The 18,681-nt window shown below is 40.9% G+C and overlaps 1 protein-coding gene across 1 annotated transcript; it reads left to right on the top strand.

Moving 5' to 3' along the window:
* Positions 1 to 1,426: 1,426 nt before the first annotated feature.
* Positions 1,427 to 18,323, top strand: LOC110627521 (triacylglycerol lipase 2). The gene is made up of 10 exons (XM_043948675.1): positions 1,427 to 1,615; positions 1,711 to 1,751; positions 16,502 to 16,568; positions 16,727 to 16,867; positions 16,965 to 17,075; positions 17,164 to 17,307; positions 17,389 to 17,429; positions 17,537 to 17,616; positions 17,699 to 17,785; positions 17,888 to 18,323. Exons 1-10 carry the CDS (start codon positions 1,427 to 1,429, stop codon positions 18,205 to 18,207), a joined length of 1,221 nt encoding a protein of 406 aa, XP_043804610.1. The 3' UTR covers positions 18,208 to 18,323.
* Positions 18,324 to 18,681: the final 358 nt, after the last annotated feature.

The following is an 18,681-nucleotide window of genomic DNA, read 5'->3' as shown; positions in this document are numbered from 1 at the left end:
GAAACTTTAGCTCTTTATCACTGTTTGCTTTTTACGACGGAATTTTTGCCTTTTAATGGCTGCATTCTTATGGACTGTTTGCAGATAGTTCAAATTCTTCGGTCTACACATTTAGACATTTCTGAATTGGATTTGATTTATAATGATTGTAAATTTTTATTAGACTCTAGAATTGATATTTCTATTAGATGAGTTCGTTGTCATGCCACTCTAGCGGCTCATACTTTGGCTAGAAAACCTATTAGGCATGATCGTCTCTTTATTTGGGATGATATCTCTTTTTGAAATAAGTGTAACGGTGAATATGTCATAATAACTAATTAATTTAATACTTTAAAAGTTGTATAGTTAGGGCATGCCCCCACTTTAGTATAAAAAATTATTATTTAGTGCGAATATTATGAAAAAATTTTGTTAGTTGATCTTTCAATTTTAAAAAATATATTAAAACATATTGAAATTTTAAAAAGCCTACTGATTAAATACTTTTAATATTGTATAACTAATTAATAAATTTTTTAAAAATTTAAAGGATTTTCAAATTTTTAAAATTATAAAGATTAAATAATAAAAAATTCAACAGAAAAATTAACAGAATGATTACGTTCTAATATATTTTTTAAAATTAAGAGACTAACCGAATTTCTCCATACCACAGGAACTATATAATAATTTAAAAAAAATATACAGTTAAAATATAATATTTTAAGATAAAGAATAACCATATAATATTTTTGTTAATTTAAATTGATAATTAAATAATATATTTATAAATAAGTTATATTAATATCTTACTATTGATACTATATTCATATCTTACATTAATGTAGAATACGTACAATAGATTTTATATGAAAAAAAATTTTCTATATAATATTGTGATTAGGGTATATTTGTTGGCTCCTCTATTAAGTTTATTTTTTTAATTTTATTTATAGCTTTTATTTTTAATTAAATATATTAATAATGTTATTTTCAATTTATAATATAATGAAATATGGAAAAAAATTTTTAACCATGTTAAATATAAAAAAATGTGGCATTTACGTATATAATCTAGTGGTAAGTGCATATGAGTAAATCTCAGAGACATCGGATTCTATTTTTCTGATCTCCAATCTCATTTAAAAAAAATAAAAAATATAAAAAAATATTTTTATGACAGATATTTTCAAAGGTTTAATAAACATAAAAATTTTGCACCATAATATATATATATATATATATGTATGTATGTATATGGCAATTCTAGCTAGGAAAGAAATCTCAATTGAATTCCTTGCCTAATCATTTACCATATATTAAAAATGTGCCATATATTCATCCTCGTCAACTTTTTTTTAATATATATATTACTATTAGCTCATGATTAATCATAGAATTCCTTCAAATCCAGGAAATCTACGTAGCTTTTATAGAACTCGAGATGGCTAATACTTTAACCACTCCAATTCTGGTGGTGATTCTGTTAAGCCTCTCAGGAATTACAGCAGCAGCAAGAACAAAGCTGCATTTGATCACCAAACAGGATGTGCCATTGTTATCACCAAATAATACTGATAGTCTCTGCAAATCCATGGTGGAGTCACAAGGATATATTTGCCAAGAACATCAAGTATCGCACTCTATTTTAGTAGAATTCTTTACTGTAAGTTACTTCACAACATGTAAGAATTAATTTATTATATTAAAACCTTGAAATGACTCCAGGTAACATCAGAAGATGGTTATATTCTTAGCCTTCAGAGAATGCCTGCCGGGGGCTTTTTACAAAATTAGGGGTGGGGGAAAACTTATTTCCCATTTTGGGGTTGGGGAAAACTTATTTCCCATTTTGGTGTTCGCCTGCCAGGTGGCGGGCAAAAAGTGAGTCTGGCGCTTCTTTGAGAAGCGCCAGACGCTGGCGCCTCTCAAAGAGGCGCCAGACTGAGTCTTGGCGCCTCTTTGAGAGGCGCCAGTGTCAAGTTCGGCCCCTGGCGCCTCTTTGAGAGGCGCCAGGCATGCTTGGCGCCTCTCAAAGAGGCGGCAAGCGTGGCTTTTTTTTTTAAATATATTATAATAATAAATTAAAAAATATATATATATTATTTTTTGAATATATTATAATTACAAAATTAATATTATGGTATTTATATATACTTAAACTAATAATATACTTAAAGAAATAGAAAATATTAAAACTAATAATATAATACTTAAAGAAATAAGAAGTATTAATTAACAATTAAAATTTAATTATACATAAATTAATTCACAATATTCGCAAATATTTCTAATGATAACCATGTAAATGACCGCCGGTGCCACAATGTCGTGGTCTCCTCTCATTTGATCGTCTTGTGTTGTATCGACGCCCGTCAAATGATGGCTCCTGTTCAGCTTCTTGAGAATTTCCAACATCATTGTCAGCCATAGATATATTTAAATCAGGAGGTTGAGATCGAGGTCTTGAGATCGAGGTCTTGAACTCTCCCCAATAACTGGATCCTGAGTTGGAAAGCCGAAATCCCCTGAATAAGGGGTTGAAGAAAATAACTCAGGAAAATCCGAAGAAAACAAGGTAGGTCGGCTTGAGGGATCATCAAGTGATTGTCGAGGGAATGCCGGAAAAACAGAGTCTGATGGAGTATGTGGTTGCGCAGGGGAGAAGAAGTCGAACGACGTGCTAGCCATGCCTTCCCCTCCAGTCTGATCGTAATTGGGAGGAGTTGGAGTAAATGACTGAAAAGGCATAGGAGAAGGCCCCGGTGTCCATCCTGTATACTGACTTTGAAAATTGTCTCCATAAGTGGGCATTTGTGAAGATTGGCCCAATTCTGTGTATGAGCCGTATGGATGGAATGCAACCGGTGATGGTATCTGCATTACACCAGGGTTTGGCGTAGGGCGTGGAATCTCCGTCTCCCTTGATGGCCTGGTAGTGTGGCGAGGATGTCGTGGAGGATTCCTGGAGGACGAGGGTGCGTCGTCGTCTACATCATGTGGAAGCGGTTGGGATGGTGGCGCCGGCTGTGGAGGCGGTATTTGGGAAATGCGATCGAACAAACGAAGTGCATGAAACATTGAATTGACCGCATTTCCAATCTTGTCTACTGTTGGGTGATGAACTTGACTCGCCCATAAGTGACAGTTCTCTAGACCATCCTCCTGTAAAATGTATTTGTTAATATATCTATCCCCTAAAGTTAAGTAATGTAAATATTTATATAATTAATACATAAATCACAAAGACACGCCCATTACCACAGCCCCGATTGATGCACCCCTTTGAGACACCCACCGACGTGCAATCATTCTGTACCATTCCATGTACTGTGAATGATAATGTAATGGCTGGGTCAGAGTATTGCTGGCAACAATCCGTCGGTGCCTTGATTCCCAGAGAGAAATCCAATGTTGGTTCTCAGTCATCCAGTTCGTAGTTGAAGAAGTTAATTTTATTGTGGAATGGGCTGAGAAAATCCAAAATGCCTCAGCACCCTGTCAGGTTGATGCCACTCCACAATATGAAAACATATCAGTGGGACAACCGATCTCCATATTTGTCTTCCCTGTAGACAATAATCTGGCATACCGTCCACCACAACATCAGAGTATGGCTCCCATATAAACTGTGTACATACGATAATATAAAAGGTTAGAATTGTGATATTAATTACTATTATGTAATTTAAAGGTATAGAGTGATGACCTCTTCGGCTTCCATGCGATCAAGTTGGTACCGAAGTTGCACAAGCACATGCGTTGTAACTTCAGTAATAGTTCTAGCATTACTCCACCTAAACAATTTATAGTTTGGAATTAGTAACCAGATGTTTTGGATAGTATAGTACAGAATTTATAGCACATACCGGCTGCCAATCGGTGTATCTGGAAGGGGATTTATCTGGGAGATGGTAGGGGCAATTGTTTTTATTCTGTCCCATGCCCAAATCTGTAAAATATGCAGTGGCCCGCCAATTTGCTGCACTCGTGGTGATGTTGCCCTGCAAAGCTCTTTATAAAGCCAAGCAAGACAGGCTGCACCCCAGCTATATTGACCACAGGTGTTGAAATTAGCGAGTAGTGGCAAAAACATTAGATTGACCCTATGAGCAGACCGATCAACAAATAGGGATCCACCTATTAGCCGTAGAATGAAAGCCCGAGCATGCCTCTGAATAGTAACATCATCAGCGTACTCTGGAATCTGGTCAAAGTTATCTCTCAACCAGGTGAGTGCAACAGTATTTCCTTTCATAACTTCACGATCCGGGACTAAACCAAGCAAATCTTCACATAGTAATTGCCATGACTGTCCTGTTGTCCCAGTAACAGCATTGCCATCAACAGGCAATCCAGATATCAGTCCCATATCTTGGAGTGTAACTGTACACTCTCCATGGGGTAACATGAAAGTATGTGTTTCTGGTCTCCATCTCTCAACCAAAGCAGTTATGAGGTGGTGATCTAAATGGAAGAACCCTAATCGAACAGCTCCGTAAAATCCACTAGCACGGAGATAAGGGATAAGCCTGTCATCAATATCATGACCGTGTAATACAGTAGATGATCGTCGGCATGTGATAACACCGGCCTCTTGTGGATCATCCCACACGACTTGGGACCTATGAGATGCTTGTAGATATAGCAATGAAGTATCACGTGGTCCTGGATTAATAAATAATCTACTGTCATTTGAGCTGTCCATTCCTGCAAAGGGTTATTACAACTGTCAATTCCTGCAAAGGGTTGTAATAACCCTTTGCAGGAATGGACAGCTCAAATGACAGTAGATTATTTATTAATCCAGGACCACGTGATACTTCATTGCTATATCTGCAAGCATCTCATAGGTCCCAAGTCGTGTGGGATGATCCACAAGAGGCCGGTGTTATCACATGCCGACGATCATCTACTGTATTACACGGTCATGATATTGATGACAGGCTTATCCCTTATCTCCGTGCTAGTGGATTTTACGGAGCTGTTCGATTAGGGTTCTTCCATTTAGATCACCACCTCATAACTGCTTTGGTTGAGAGATGGAGACCAGAAACACATACTTTCATGTTACCCCATGGAGAGTGTACAGTTACACTCCAAGATATGGGACTGATATCTGGATTGCCTGTTGATGGCAATGCTGTTACTGGGACAACAGGACAGTCATGGCAATTACTATGTGAAGATTTGCTTGGTTTAGTCCCGGATCGTGAAGTTATGAAAGGAAATACTGTTGCACTCACCTGGTTGAGAGATAACTTTGACCAGATTCCAGAGTACGCTGATGATGTTACTATTCAGAGGCATGCTCGGGCTTTCATTCTACGGCTAATAGGTGGATCCCTATTTGTTGATCGGTCTGCTCATAGGGTCAATCTAATGTTTTTGCCACTACTCGCTAATTTCAACACCTGTGGTCAATATAGCTGGGGTGCAGCCTGTCTTGCTTGGCTTTATAAAGAGCTTTGCAGGGCAACATCACCACGAGTGCAGCAAATTGGTAGGCCACTGCATATTTTACAGATTTGGGCATGGGACAGAATAAAAACAATTGTCCCTACCATCTCCCAGATAAATCCCCTTCCAGATACACCGATTGGCAGCCGGTATGTGCTATAAATTCTGTACTATACTATCCAAAACATCTGGTTACTAATTCCAAACTATAAATTGTTTAGGTGGAGTAATGCTAGAACTATTACTGAAGTTACAACGCATGTGCTTGTGCAACTTCGGTACCAACTTGATCGCATGGAAGCCGAAGAGGTCATCACTCTATACCTTTAAATTACATAATAGTAATTAATATCACAATTCTAACCTTTTATATTATCGTATGTACACAGTTTATATGGGAGCCATACTCTGATGTTGTGGTGGACGGTATTGTAACGACCCGGAAACCGGTACCCCTTAGTAACGGTCCGAACCATCACTGGCACTAGGATCCAGATCGGCTTAAGGCCGCCAGGACCCGTAGTCAGCCAACTATACTCTCTGTGTACCTGATAATCCCATACATGATACAAACTGACTCAACAATCCTGTAAAACTCTGTAGGCTTAACTGCTGCTACTCAGATATGTCAATCTGAAATGGCCCTCAGGGCCTATACCAGGGACTACTATCTGCTGTGGGCAAGGGAGTGAAACCCTTTTACTCTATAACACATCCCATTGGTATCTCATCAAAGCCATACGTTAAGCCCAACTCACACATTTCTCATCAAGAAACGTAAAACAGGATGCATGTACAAAGGGATTAATCATACATCACACTATAGCAATAACACTAGGGAAAGCACAAATCTATCCAGTATATGACAGTACATATCTATACATTACATTACAACTAATCTTTTAATTACATCATGTCCACTATGCTATTACAAACATACATTCATACATTACTTTCCTCTGTACTCTTGCTGACTTTGACTTCCCATAGCTATCTCAGAACCTGCAAAACTGGGGTTAAGGGAGTGGGATGAGCTACTACAGCCCAGTGAGGAGGAACAATAAAACAATCCATTCATTATATGCTCACATGGAATGCATCACATCACAAACATATCATCAAAAGGATGAACTTGTCACCAATAGCCCTTCAGTGTATACATATAACAATATGTCCAACTTGCCAGGGGCGATTAGGCCTCACCTGGACTTCTCTTCCCTGGCTCTATCACAAGGCCAACTGTGCCAGGGGCGATTAGGCCTCACCTGGACTTCTCTATCTGAGTCAGGTCAAACTGTCTATCTCATAGTACCAGGAGCGACCTGGACTATCCAGGGGCGACCTGGTATGGCTACCTCATGCCATAACTCTATATCTGTACTCTGTGCCATATCAAGGGCTAAGGATCATCCAACATTCATCCGCACAAATATCATCTTATGCAATGCGTCATATTCGTGAATTCTAATGCAGCACAACCTAATACATAACATGGCAGTTTATGATGCATGAAATATGCTAGAAGTGTGTCATTTCTCAATGTAAAATCTTCAGTTTAGTTCCACTCACCTGTAGCCTCTGCTTGGCTAACTCTGGGCTAACTAGCTCTGGACCAATTCTAACTCTGAAGCAGCTACTACTGCTAAATACCTCGTTTTCTCGGGTCCAATCCTACAATGGAGGACTTAAATGAGGTACCAAACATACTCTATATCACTGATAAACATCTCCCCAAAACCCCTCTAGAATACCTCAAAACAAGCATGCAAAACAAGCAAAGGAAGGCTGGACAGGGCACCTTCGGCAGCACCTTCGGCGGCCGAATGTCTCCTCCAGAGACGAAAGTCAGGCATGTTCGGCGGCCTAACTTGGACTTTCGGCGGCCGAACCTGAGTTCATCCAGAACTCAGTTTCGTGCACAAGGACGCCTGCCAGTCCCTCCATCATCTGCTCAGCCCTCAATACATGCATTTAACCCCTCTAAAACATGCATAAACACTTTAACAAACACAAAGGAGCTTAAAACAACTTAAACTCCAACAAAACAACTAACACAACATATAATCATGCTTTCATCATTAAAACATCAAAACTAACCTAAGCATGCAACTTATGCATAACTCCCATAACCTGTTTCAAAAAGCTGTTAAAACTCATTAAAACAAACTTAAAGACGTCCCTTACCTCCTGAAATCAGAAGAGGAACAAGCAAACGCAGCAACTCCTCCTCCAAAGCTTCAAACCCTCACAACTCTTCTTTTCTCTCAAAAACATTCATCTCACTCAAATCACGACCAACCTTCTGCCTAAGCTGATAAAAGCTTGCAGATGAGTCATGGGAGACGTGGCCTAACCTCTGGTCATGATCTGGAGGTGAACACCTGGCCAAACCACGGACGGAGGAGTGTGCACAACTAACCGACCACCTCAGCTTCGGCTGCCGAAACTGCATGCAAAACCATGCAACTTTCGGGGGCCGAACATCACCTTCGGGGGCCGAACATTGGGCACTTTCGGCGGCCGAACTTAACCTTCGGGGGCCGAACATGACAGAAACTCCTTTGGCCAATTCTCCACAAAACTCAATTCTTTTTCACTCTAAACCTTTAAAATACTTGAAAATATTTTAGAAAACCTTTCTCTTACCCTTCTAGAAACCTCTGACATCCTCGAATTCCACCGGACGGTAGAAATTCCGATGTCTTGAATCTGTCGGGTATTACATTCTTCCCCCCTTTAAGAACATTCGTCCTCGAATGTTCACACAACAAACACATATGCAAATAAGCAATTAAGGAAAGTCTAACACTTTCCTCCGCGAAGAGACACAGATATTACTGGAGTCAAACTCCTGGGTTATTTACCATTCCTGACTTTGCTGACGCTTAACTGCTGAGTCTGTGTCTATACTCTACACTGATTGCGTCTCACTGTTTCCAGTACCCAACTGACTTGGTTCTTTCATCTGATTACTGACTTTTCTCAACTTAGGCACACTATACTGATTACACTAACCTTTCCTTTTCTTTAGTCAACCCGGTCAGAAGAGCCATACTTCTAAGGAAAAACTAGATGCCTTGCCTATAGCGTCAATGCTACTGACTTTAAAACAAAAACGTCTTATGACACCTCATAATCATACGGACATGCCTCGAAACTGAACTTATACACTTGGCTTCTATGCCGTGTTCTCTTAGAATCTACACCATTTAGTAGATCATGGGCATGCTTCTCTGTTTTTCTGAACTATTCTACATTTTTTTTTTGCTGAGCACTCTGATCCTTGCCCACCTTTCTTCTTTTTTTTTCCTATACTGGTTTTTGTTTTCTTTAACTCTCTTTCTAACTCTTAATATCTAGTTCCCAACTCTAAGATCTATCGTGGAGGATACACAGCTCCTACTCGTTGTCTCCACAGAGCATCAATCCTGTGTGGGAACACCTATCCTTAGTAGTGATTTTGTTCAACTGCTTACAGTCGTTACAAAATCTCAAGGTTTCATCCTTCGGTTCTCACACTGACACTGGAACATTCCAGAGTGAGGTACTAAGTCGAATGTAACCTTTCTCTACCAAGCTTTCCTATTATACTTTGATCATGCTCTCTCTCTCTCTGTAGGTGCCATCCTGTAGGGTAGAAGGAAAGAAATGGTTCCGCGTCCAGACACCACTTCTATTCCACACTCTGACTCCCTGACAGATGGTAAACCTGACAGCTCATCTGGGAAACCATCTAGAACTTACTAACTACGGGTATTGAGGCTAATTCCCCGATCTGACTACTAAACTCACTCACACGAACTAGAACCCTCTGATAACCTTTCCTGTGTACCTATGAGCCTGCTGGGCTGACATCAAACCTCTAGGCACCTATACTCTGTCCCTTCTAAGGACTCTCTATGATCCATCCTAGCCTCTGAACTCTGAACTCTCCTACCTTGTCTCTATAGACACAGGTAGTACAATGAGTAAGTAGCCAATCCGCCCTAGAATGACATCAAATAGTCAACTCTAGAACCATAAGGTCAGCTGGATAGCTTCTACTCACTACAACTCTAAACTGATCTGATTCACTGACTCTGCTTCAGATGGATCATACCCGGGTCCATTAACCCAGAGAAAACACTCTAAGCCTAGAAGTCATCAAACCCACTCTAGTAACAGCTCACTAAGCCACAAGGAAGTAAAAACATGCGGGTTCAAAACGAACAGCATACACATCTGAACATCCACAAGTGAACATACTTGATGTCACTGTGTTCAATGTGATAGCTTCCGACTGAGTCAGGGTGAAGATCCGAGCTAAAGCTAACGGAACTTCCCTCGGGAATTTACTAATGGAAAAGCTAACCCTTTCCTCTGCCTCAATTACTACCTAATCCCAGACTAACTGAAATCTCCTCCTGAACTTACTCTTAATCTTACTCTTTTCTTTCTCTGTTCTATTCTAGTTTACTTATTCTTCTCTTTTCCTTAATCTGCTCACTTTCACTTACCCTTTTATTCTTTTCTTACTCTGCTATTTCTTACTCTATTCTCTGCCTTATTTCTTTTCCTTGAGGGCTGCACTCGGAGATGAGAGATCACTCTCCCTATACCTGGATAAAATCCAAGGCCATAGCATCTCGTAGCAACACTCTCGAGTATCTTTCCTAGCTCACGAACCACTAGCTATTACTCAGTTGGCTTTTACCATCTCACTTATGCTACTGGTACCATCCTACAGAGAAGACTAGAAATGATGGGTATAAACACCATTCCTATCTCTCATTGAACTCTCTTAGCAGGTGGTAACCTTGATGACTTGTCTGGGTCAAAATCCAAAACTTGTCTTTGACTGTGGGCACTAAAACTGGTTCCTTTCCTAATCTGATCAACTGCTATACTTTATGACACACGCAAGCAAGAAACCTCTGATAACCTCTCTTACCTAGTTTACGAGCTTAGAGGGCTGATACTACATTTCAGGCATCTCTACACTGTCCCCTCAACATACCACTTGTGAGCCACCCTGATCTCTAAGCCTGACGACTCTGTCTTTGCTATCTCAAGCAAGACTATGAGTAGCTAGCCCATCCACCCCTAGAATGATATCAATCAATCACTCTAGAACCACTAGGTCAGTTGGAAGGCACCTACTCACAACTAGCACTGAACTAGCATTGACCTCAACTGGCAGACTAACTCTGCCGCTGATGGATCACACTTGGGTCTATTGACCTAAAGAGGACAGTCTAATCCCTCAAGCACGAAGGAAAACAAAGCATCAGAGTCTCTAAGAGTAGACACATCAAAACAAACGGAAGTGAAAAGTACCTGTTACCGCCCTGTCCGATGTGTCAGCCTCCTATTGCGTCAAAGCGAAGAGCCGTGCTGGTACTGACGGACCTTCACCTGGGGAACCTATGGAAGAAGGAGTGATCTCGCTCCCTCTGCCTCTGCCCAAAGTCATAGCTAGAGCTCCTAGTTGAGTCACTCTATCTGAGGCTGTCTGCTGGGACTGTGTTATCAAAGTCGCGGTGGAACACTCACGTGCTATGTGCCCCTCCTGTCCGCACCTAAAACATGCTGTTGTCCCTACTAAACAGACTCCCTTGTGCGGCCTACCGCACCTCGGACATTTGGAGTTTGTCAAACCAGAGCTCGATCCCTCACCTATTCCCAGACCAGACTTGAGCTGCTTCCAGAACTTGTTCTTCTTTGATCGTCTGAGGCCTCTTCCCCCCTTTTTCCTTTCTATCCCAGCCTCGTGCAGAGGGGAGAGATTCACATCACTTGTCCCTGCAAGTTTGGCACTAGCTTCTCTCTTCTGTGCCATATCTACTATATCATGGAACCTCTTCCTTGTGCTATCTGGAAAAGCCCCTTCAGCAAACTCTGTTGCAAACTGCTCCCAGGATAAGCTTTCTACCCTCGGGTTCACATACTGGTTGAACCATGCCCTTGCCTTTTCACATTTCAATGTGACCCCTGCCATCTGAATGGCTCTACGCTCACTGGCTCCCAACTCATCAGTTATCATCTTGACCATTCTGAGATACTCAAAAGGGTCATCACCAGTCTCAAACTGGGGAATATCTAACCGCAAATAGTCTGTCATCTGTACCCTACTTCCTCCAGGTGAACTAGGCTTAGGTAGTTGGACAACTGGGGCTACTGGTTCTAGTGGTGGTGGAGGAGGTGCAACATTCCCTGAGGTAGGGTTTGCTAAACTTGGATAACCAAAGAAGGGTGGAAACATGGTATACTGTGGCTGTGGCGGTGGATATGGCGGATAAAAGGAAGGATAGGGCATAAAGGTGGGATATGGGTGATAACTAGGAAACTCTGATGTACCTCTCATCGGGTACTCTGCCCCCCACTGGTAGGGTGGATACTGAGGTGGAACAAATTTCGAGGCCTGAGTGCCTCCTTGAGACTCACCCATATCTCCTCCTAACCTGCTCCTGCTAAAGCTACCATCTCTGCTCTGCACATCCTCCTCTAGGACTCTCCTAAACCCTGACATACCACTCTGCACAACTCCCCTTCTACTCTCATCACTAGACCTTCTAGGGTCCCTTGATGTACCTTCTCTGCTTAAACTATCTGATGTTGCCTTTTGCAGAACTGGGAGATGAGCATCCATGTCCTCATCCTCCGACGGAGCTCCAGTCAATCTCGCAGATCGACGAGTTCCTCTCATCCTGCCTCTGAAAAGCACAACATCACACACAATATCATCAAATGATCCATGTGAAAACACATGAATCCTTAACACATATCAAACATATCAATAATGCACATGCAACTCATCATGGCATTTTCACATCATCATGCAAGACAGGACTCCACATCCTATCCTAGTGGACATGATTGTACCTATTGTGCTTTCCTTCCTATACAAGACAACACCTCTTTCCGGTGTGGGCTATCCCAACACACCGTACTCTTGAGGCCCTATGCTCTGATACCAATCTGTAACGACCCGGAAACCGGTACCCCTTAGTAACGGTCCGAACCATCACTGGCACTAGGATCCAGATCGGCTTAAGGCCGCCAGGACCCGTAGTCAGCCAACTATACTCTCTGTGTACCTGATAATCCCATACATGATACAAACTGACTCAACAATCCTGTAAAACTCTGTAGGCTTAACTGCTGCTACTCAGATATGTCAATCTGAAATGGCCCTCAGGGCCTATACCAGGGACTACTATCTGCTGTGGGCAAGGGAGTGAAACCCTTTTACTCTATAACACATCCCATTGGTATCTCATCAAAGCCATACGTTAAGCCCAACTCACACATTTCTCATCAAGAAACGTAAAACAGGATGCATGTACAAAGGGATTAATCATACATCACACTATAGCAATAACACTAGGGAAAGCACAAATCTATCCAGTATATGACAGTACATATCTATACATTACATTACAACTAATCTTTTAATTACATCATGTCCACTATGCTATTACAAACATACATTCATACATTACTTTCCTCTGTACTCTTGCTGACTTTGACTTCCCATAGCTATCTCAGAACCTGCAAAACTGGGGTTAAGGGAGTGGGATGAGCTACTACAGCCCAGTGAGGAGGAACAATAAAACAATCCATTCATTATATGCTCACATGGAATGCATCACATCACAAACATATCATCAAAAGGATGAACTTGTCACCAATAGCCCTTCAGTGTATACATATAACAATATGTCCAACTTGCCAGGGGCGATTAGGCCTCACCTGGACTTCTCTTCCCTGGCTCTATCACAAGGCCAACTGTGCCAGGGGCGATTAGGCCTCACCTGGACTTCTCTATCTGAGTCAGGTCAAACTGTCTATCTCATAGTACCAGGAGCGACCTGGACTATCCAGGGGCGACCTGGTATGGCTACCTCATGCCATAACTCTATATCTGTACTCTGTGCCATATCAAGGGCTAAGGATCATCCAACATTCATCCGCACAAATATCATCTTATGCAATGCGTCATATTCGTGAATTCTAATGCAGCACAACCTAATACATAACATGGCAGTTTATGATGCATGAAATATGCTAGAAGTGTGTCATTTCTCAATGTAAAATCTTCAGTTTAGTTCCACTCACCTGTAGCCTCTGCTTGGCTAACTCTGGGCTAACTAGCTCTGGACCAATTCTAACTCTGAAGCAGCTACTACTGCTAAATACCTCGTTTTCTCGGGTCCAATCCTACAATGGAGGACTTAAATGAGGTACCAAACATACTCTATATCACTGATAAACATCTCCCCAAAACCCCTCTAGAATACCTCAAAACAAGCATGCAAAACAAGCAAAGGAAGGCTGGACAGGGCACCTTCGGCAGCACCTTCGGCGGCCGAATGTCTCCTCCAGAGACGAAAGTCAGGCATGTTCGGCGGCCTAACTTGGACTTTCGGCGGCCGAACCTGAGTTCATCCAGAACTCAGTTTCGTGCACAAGGACGCCTGCCAGTCCCTCCATCATCTGCTCAGCCCTCAATACATGCATTTAACCCCTCTAAAACATGCATAAACACTTTAACAAACACAAAGGAGCTTAAAACAACTTAAACTCCAACAAAACAACTAACACAACATATAATCATGCTTTCATCATTAAAACATCAAAACTAACCTAAGCATGCAACTTATGCATAACTCCCATAACCTGTTTCAAAAAGCTGTTAAAACTCATTAAAACAAACTTAAAGACGTCCCTTACCTCCTGAAATCAGAAGAGGAACAAGCAAACGCAGCAACTCCTCCTCCAAAGCTTCAAACCCTCACAACTCTTCTTTTCTCTCAAAAACATTCATCTCACTCAAATCACGACCAACCTTCTGCCTAAGCTGATAAAAGCTTGCAGATGAGTCATGGGAGACGTGGCCTAACCTCTGGTCATGATCTGGAGGTGAACACCTGGCCAAACCACGGACGGAGGAGTGTGCACAACTAACCGACCACCTCAGCTTCGGCTGCCGAAACTGCATGCAAAACCATGCAACTTTCGGGGGCCGAACATCACCTTCGGGGGCCGAACATTGGGCACTTTCGGCGGCCGAACTTAACCTTCGGGGGCCGAACATGACAGAAACTCCTTTGGCCAATTCTCCACAAAACTCAATTCTTTTTCACTCTAAACCTTTAAAATACTTGAAAATATTTTAGAAAACCTTTCTCTTACCCTTCTAGAAACCTCTGACATCCTCGAATTCCACCGGACGGTAGAAATTCCGATGTCTTGAATCTGTCGGGTATTACAGGTATGCCAGATTATTGTCTACAGGGAAGACAAATATGGAGATCGGTTGTCCCACTGATATGTTTTCATATTGTGGAGTGGCATCAACCTGACAGGGTGCTGAGGCATTTTGGATTTTCTCAGCCCATTCCACAACAACCCCGTCAAACAGTTGATATGCATTCAATAAAATTAACTTCTTCAACTACGAACTGGATGACTGAGAACCAACATTGGATTTCTCTCTGGGAATCAAGGCACCGACGGATTGTTGCCAGCAATACTCTGACCCAGCCATTACATTATCATTCACAGTACATGGAATGGTACAGAATGATTGCACGTCGGTGGGTGTCTCAAAGGGGTGCATCAATCGGGGCTGTGGTAATGGGCGTGTCTTTGTGATTTATGTATTAATTATATAAATATTTACATTACTTAACTTTAGGGGATAGATATATTAACAAATACATTTTACAGGAGGATGGTCTAGAGAACTGTCGCTTATGGGCGAGTCAAGTTCGTCACCCAACAGTAGACAAGATTGGAAATGCGGTCAATTCAATGTTTCATGCACTTCGTTTGTTCGATCGCATTTCCCAAATACCGCCTCCACAGCCGGCGCCACCATCCCAACCGCTTCCACATGATGTAGACGACGACGCACCCTCGTCCTCCAGGAATCCTCCACGACATCCTCGCCACACTACCAGGCCATCAAGGGAGACGGAGATTCCACGCCCTACGCCAAACCCTGGTGTAATGCAGATACCATCACCGGTTGCATTCCATCCATACGGCTCATACACAGAATTGGGCCAATCTTCACAAATGCCCACTTATGGAGACAATTTTCAAAGTCAGTATACAGGATGGACACCGGGGCCTTCTCCTATGCCTTTTCAGTCATTTACTCCAACTCCTCCCAATTACGATCAGACTGGAGGGGAAGGCATGGCTAGCACGTCGTTCGACTTCTTCTCCCCTGCGCAACCACATACTCCATCAGACTCTGTTTTTCCGGCATTCCCTCGACAATCACTTGATGATCCCTCAAGCCGACTTACCTTGTTTTCTTCGGATTTTCCTGAGTTATTTTCTTCAACCCCTTATTCAGGGGATTTCGGCTTTCCAACTCAGGATCCAGTTATTGGGGAGAGTTCAAGACCTCGATCTCAACCTCCTGATTTAAATATATCTATGGCTGACGATGATGTTGGAAATTCTCAAGAAGCTGAACAGGAGCCATCATTTGACGGGCGTCGATACAACACAAGACGATCAAATGAGAGGAGACCACGACATTGTGGCACCGGCGGTCATTTACATGGTTATCATTAGAAATATTTGCGAATATTGTGAATTAATTTATGTATAATTAAATTTTAATTGTTAATTAATACTTCTTATTTCTTTAAGTATTATATTATTAGTTTTAATATTTTCTATTTCTTTAAGTATATTATTAGTTTAAGTATATATAAATACCATAATATTAATTTTGTAATTATAATATATTCAAAAAATAATATATATATATTTTTTTAATTTATTATTATAATATATTTAAAAAAAAAAAAGCCACGCTTGCCGCCTCTTTGAGAGGCGCCAAGCATGCCTGGCGCCTCTCAAAGAGGCGCCAGGGGCTGAACTTGACACTGGCGCCTCTCAAAGAGGCGCCAAGACTCAGTCTGGCGCCTCCAAAGAAGCGCCAGACTCACTTTTTGCCCGCCACCTGGCAGGCGAACACCAAAATGGGAAATAAGTTTTCCCCAACCCCAAAATGGGAAATAAGTTTTCCCCCACCCCTAATTTTGTAAAAAGCCCCGCCTGCCGGGCGGTCCGGCAAGTTAGCAGACAATCCACCAGTCTTGCTGCAACATGGTTTAAGCTCGGTTAGTAGCTTTTCAGTTTTATCTTTGTTATTATTACCATTTGATGAAATTAGCTCCAGATGGGATTCGAAATATTCTATCCCAATAAACAAAATCTCATTGTTTTTTTTTTTTTTTTTCTTTAGATAAGAGAACTAACTATTACTGTGTGATTACAGGATGGTGCAACATGGCTATCCAATTCTCCTGATGAATCTCTGGCTTTCATATTAGCAGACAATGGATACGATGTGTGGATTGCTAATACCCGTGGAAGTAGATTCAGCAGCGGACACACCTCTCTTACTCCCAATGATCCGGTTGAGCTTCAGCTTTCTAGCTGTCATTTAACATTTTTCTTCATTATTGTAGGCTTCATTGAAAAATTTTAATGAGTTCTTGTCCTTGTAATTGCAGGCTTATTGGGACTGGACATGGGATGAATTAGCTGCTCATGATCTTCCTGCCATGTTCCAGTATGTGCATCAACAGACAGGGCAGAAACTTCACTATGTTGGCCATTCCTTGGTAAGCATCTGCATCTCCATCTGTACATTCTAATTTCTCAGTTTACTCAATGATATAGCATAAAAAAAAACTGTGATTTAATTTGCAGGGAACTTTAACTGCTTTGGCTGCCCTTTCACAAGAAAAATTACCGAACATGTTAAGATCAGCAGCTTTGCTTAGCCCAATTGCTTATCTTAATCAGATTACATCACTACTCACCAAAGCAGCTGCTGATGCATTTTTAGCTGAGGTAAACAAATCAACAAATTTCTCTTTGTATAAAGAAGGCTCTCATTACCTCTTCATTAACTTTTCCCTTTTGATTTCTCAGGACATTTACTGGTTAGGCCTGCGGGAATTTGTTCCACGAGGGTGAGAAAGCAAACTAAATTGAAGCAATTTTATCTATTACAGAACATTTCTTTCTTGATACTTGAAGATAAGAAAATGGTAACAATTTTCATTCGAAAATTGAACAGTCAGGCTACTTCCAAGCTTCTTGAAGCTATCTGCAGTGAGCCTGGTGTGAACTGCACAAACTTATGGACCGCTTTCACTGGTACCCACTTGGCTTCTCCATTTCCTTCTACAAGTTCATCAGCTATTTGACTGATTTACATCTTTATTTTTAAGTAACACAGGCCCAAATTGCTGTCTAAATTCTTCAAAAATTCTAGATAACCCGTCTCAACCAACAGCTACAAAGAACATGATTCACTTATCTCAAAGTAAGTAATCTCTGTAATCAACCTGCTTTACCATTGGAAGCAAACAGAAATATTAAAAAGGCAAGGATTAATCTTAATTGTATAATTATGATTTTTAAACAGTGATTAGGACGGGGACCATAGCAATGTACGATTATGGTAATGAAGAAGACAACATGAAGCACTATAAGCAAAGCACTCCTCCTGTGTACAACATGAAAAGCATCCCAAAGGACTTTCCTCTCTTCCTTAGCTATGGAGAGAAGGACTCACTTTCTGATCCAACGGACGTGGGAGTTCTACTGCAGAACCTTAAAGATCACGATGGAGACAAGCTCACTGTATTGTCCGTGGAGAATTATGCTCATCTTGATTTTGTTGAAGGTGTCAATGCTAATAAACTTGTCTACCATCCTATAATGGCTTTCTTCAAGCGTAACTGAGTTTGAAAACTCTATATATTCTGTCATCTGTAGCATAAGATCTGTTTGGTATGGCCATATTTTCATATTATAGGTTGCTCATGTATAGCTAATTAGTTTCACTTTGCAACCATTTGTTCTTACACTTATAACTAATTATCGACGTTATTAGAATTATACATAATAATTCTCTATTAATTTCAATAAATTCAGGTAACCTGTCGTACTTAGGTCTAAATTAATTAGGAGAACTCACTAATTAATTATAATTAATAAAAAAACTCGAAAAGTATTTATTGAATTTAATTTATTGTTGATAAAAAAATAATTTATTAACCACTTTAAGATTTAGAGACTCAATTCTAATCGACGAACTAACTGAATGTTTTATTTAAATCGAATCATATAATTCCTTAATAGTAGCACTAATTACTACTTAATGTTAAATATATATTACGTTTTATAACGGACATAATTATTAACTAACAAAAAAAT

The sequence above is a fragment of the Manihot esculenta genome, chromosome 12, assembly GCF_001659605.2.
Source record: "Manihot esculenta cultivar AM560-2 chromosome 12, M.esculenta_v8, whole genome shotgun sequence".
NCBI lineage: Eukaryota > Viridiplantae > Streptophyta > Magnoliopsida > Malpighiales > Euphorbiaceae > Manihot > Manihot esculenta.
Note: the sequence above shows the minus strand (reverse complement) of the source record. Positions and strands in the feature narration are given on the sequence as shown.

Coding starts and splice junctions, on each gene's coding strand:
- LOC110627521 (XM_043948675.1), top strand. CDS start 1,427: ATGGCTAATACTTTAACCACTCCAATTCTGGTGGTGATTCTGTTAAGC. Junction 1,616..1,710: donor ATATTTGCCAAGAACATCAA/GTATCGCACTCT, acceptor AAATGACTCCAG/GTAACATCAGAAGATGGTTA. Junction 17,617..17,698: donor CTTATGGACCGCTTTCACTG/GTACCCACTTGG, acceptor TAAGTAACACAG/GCCCAAATTGCTGTCTAAAT.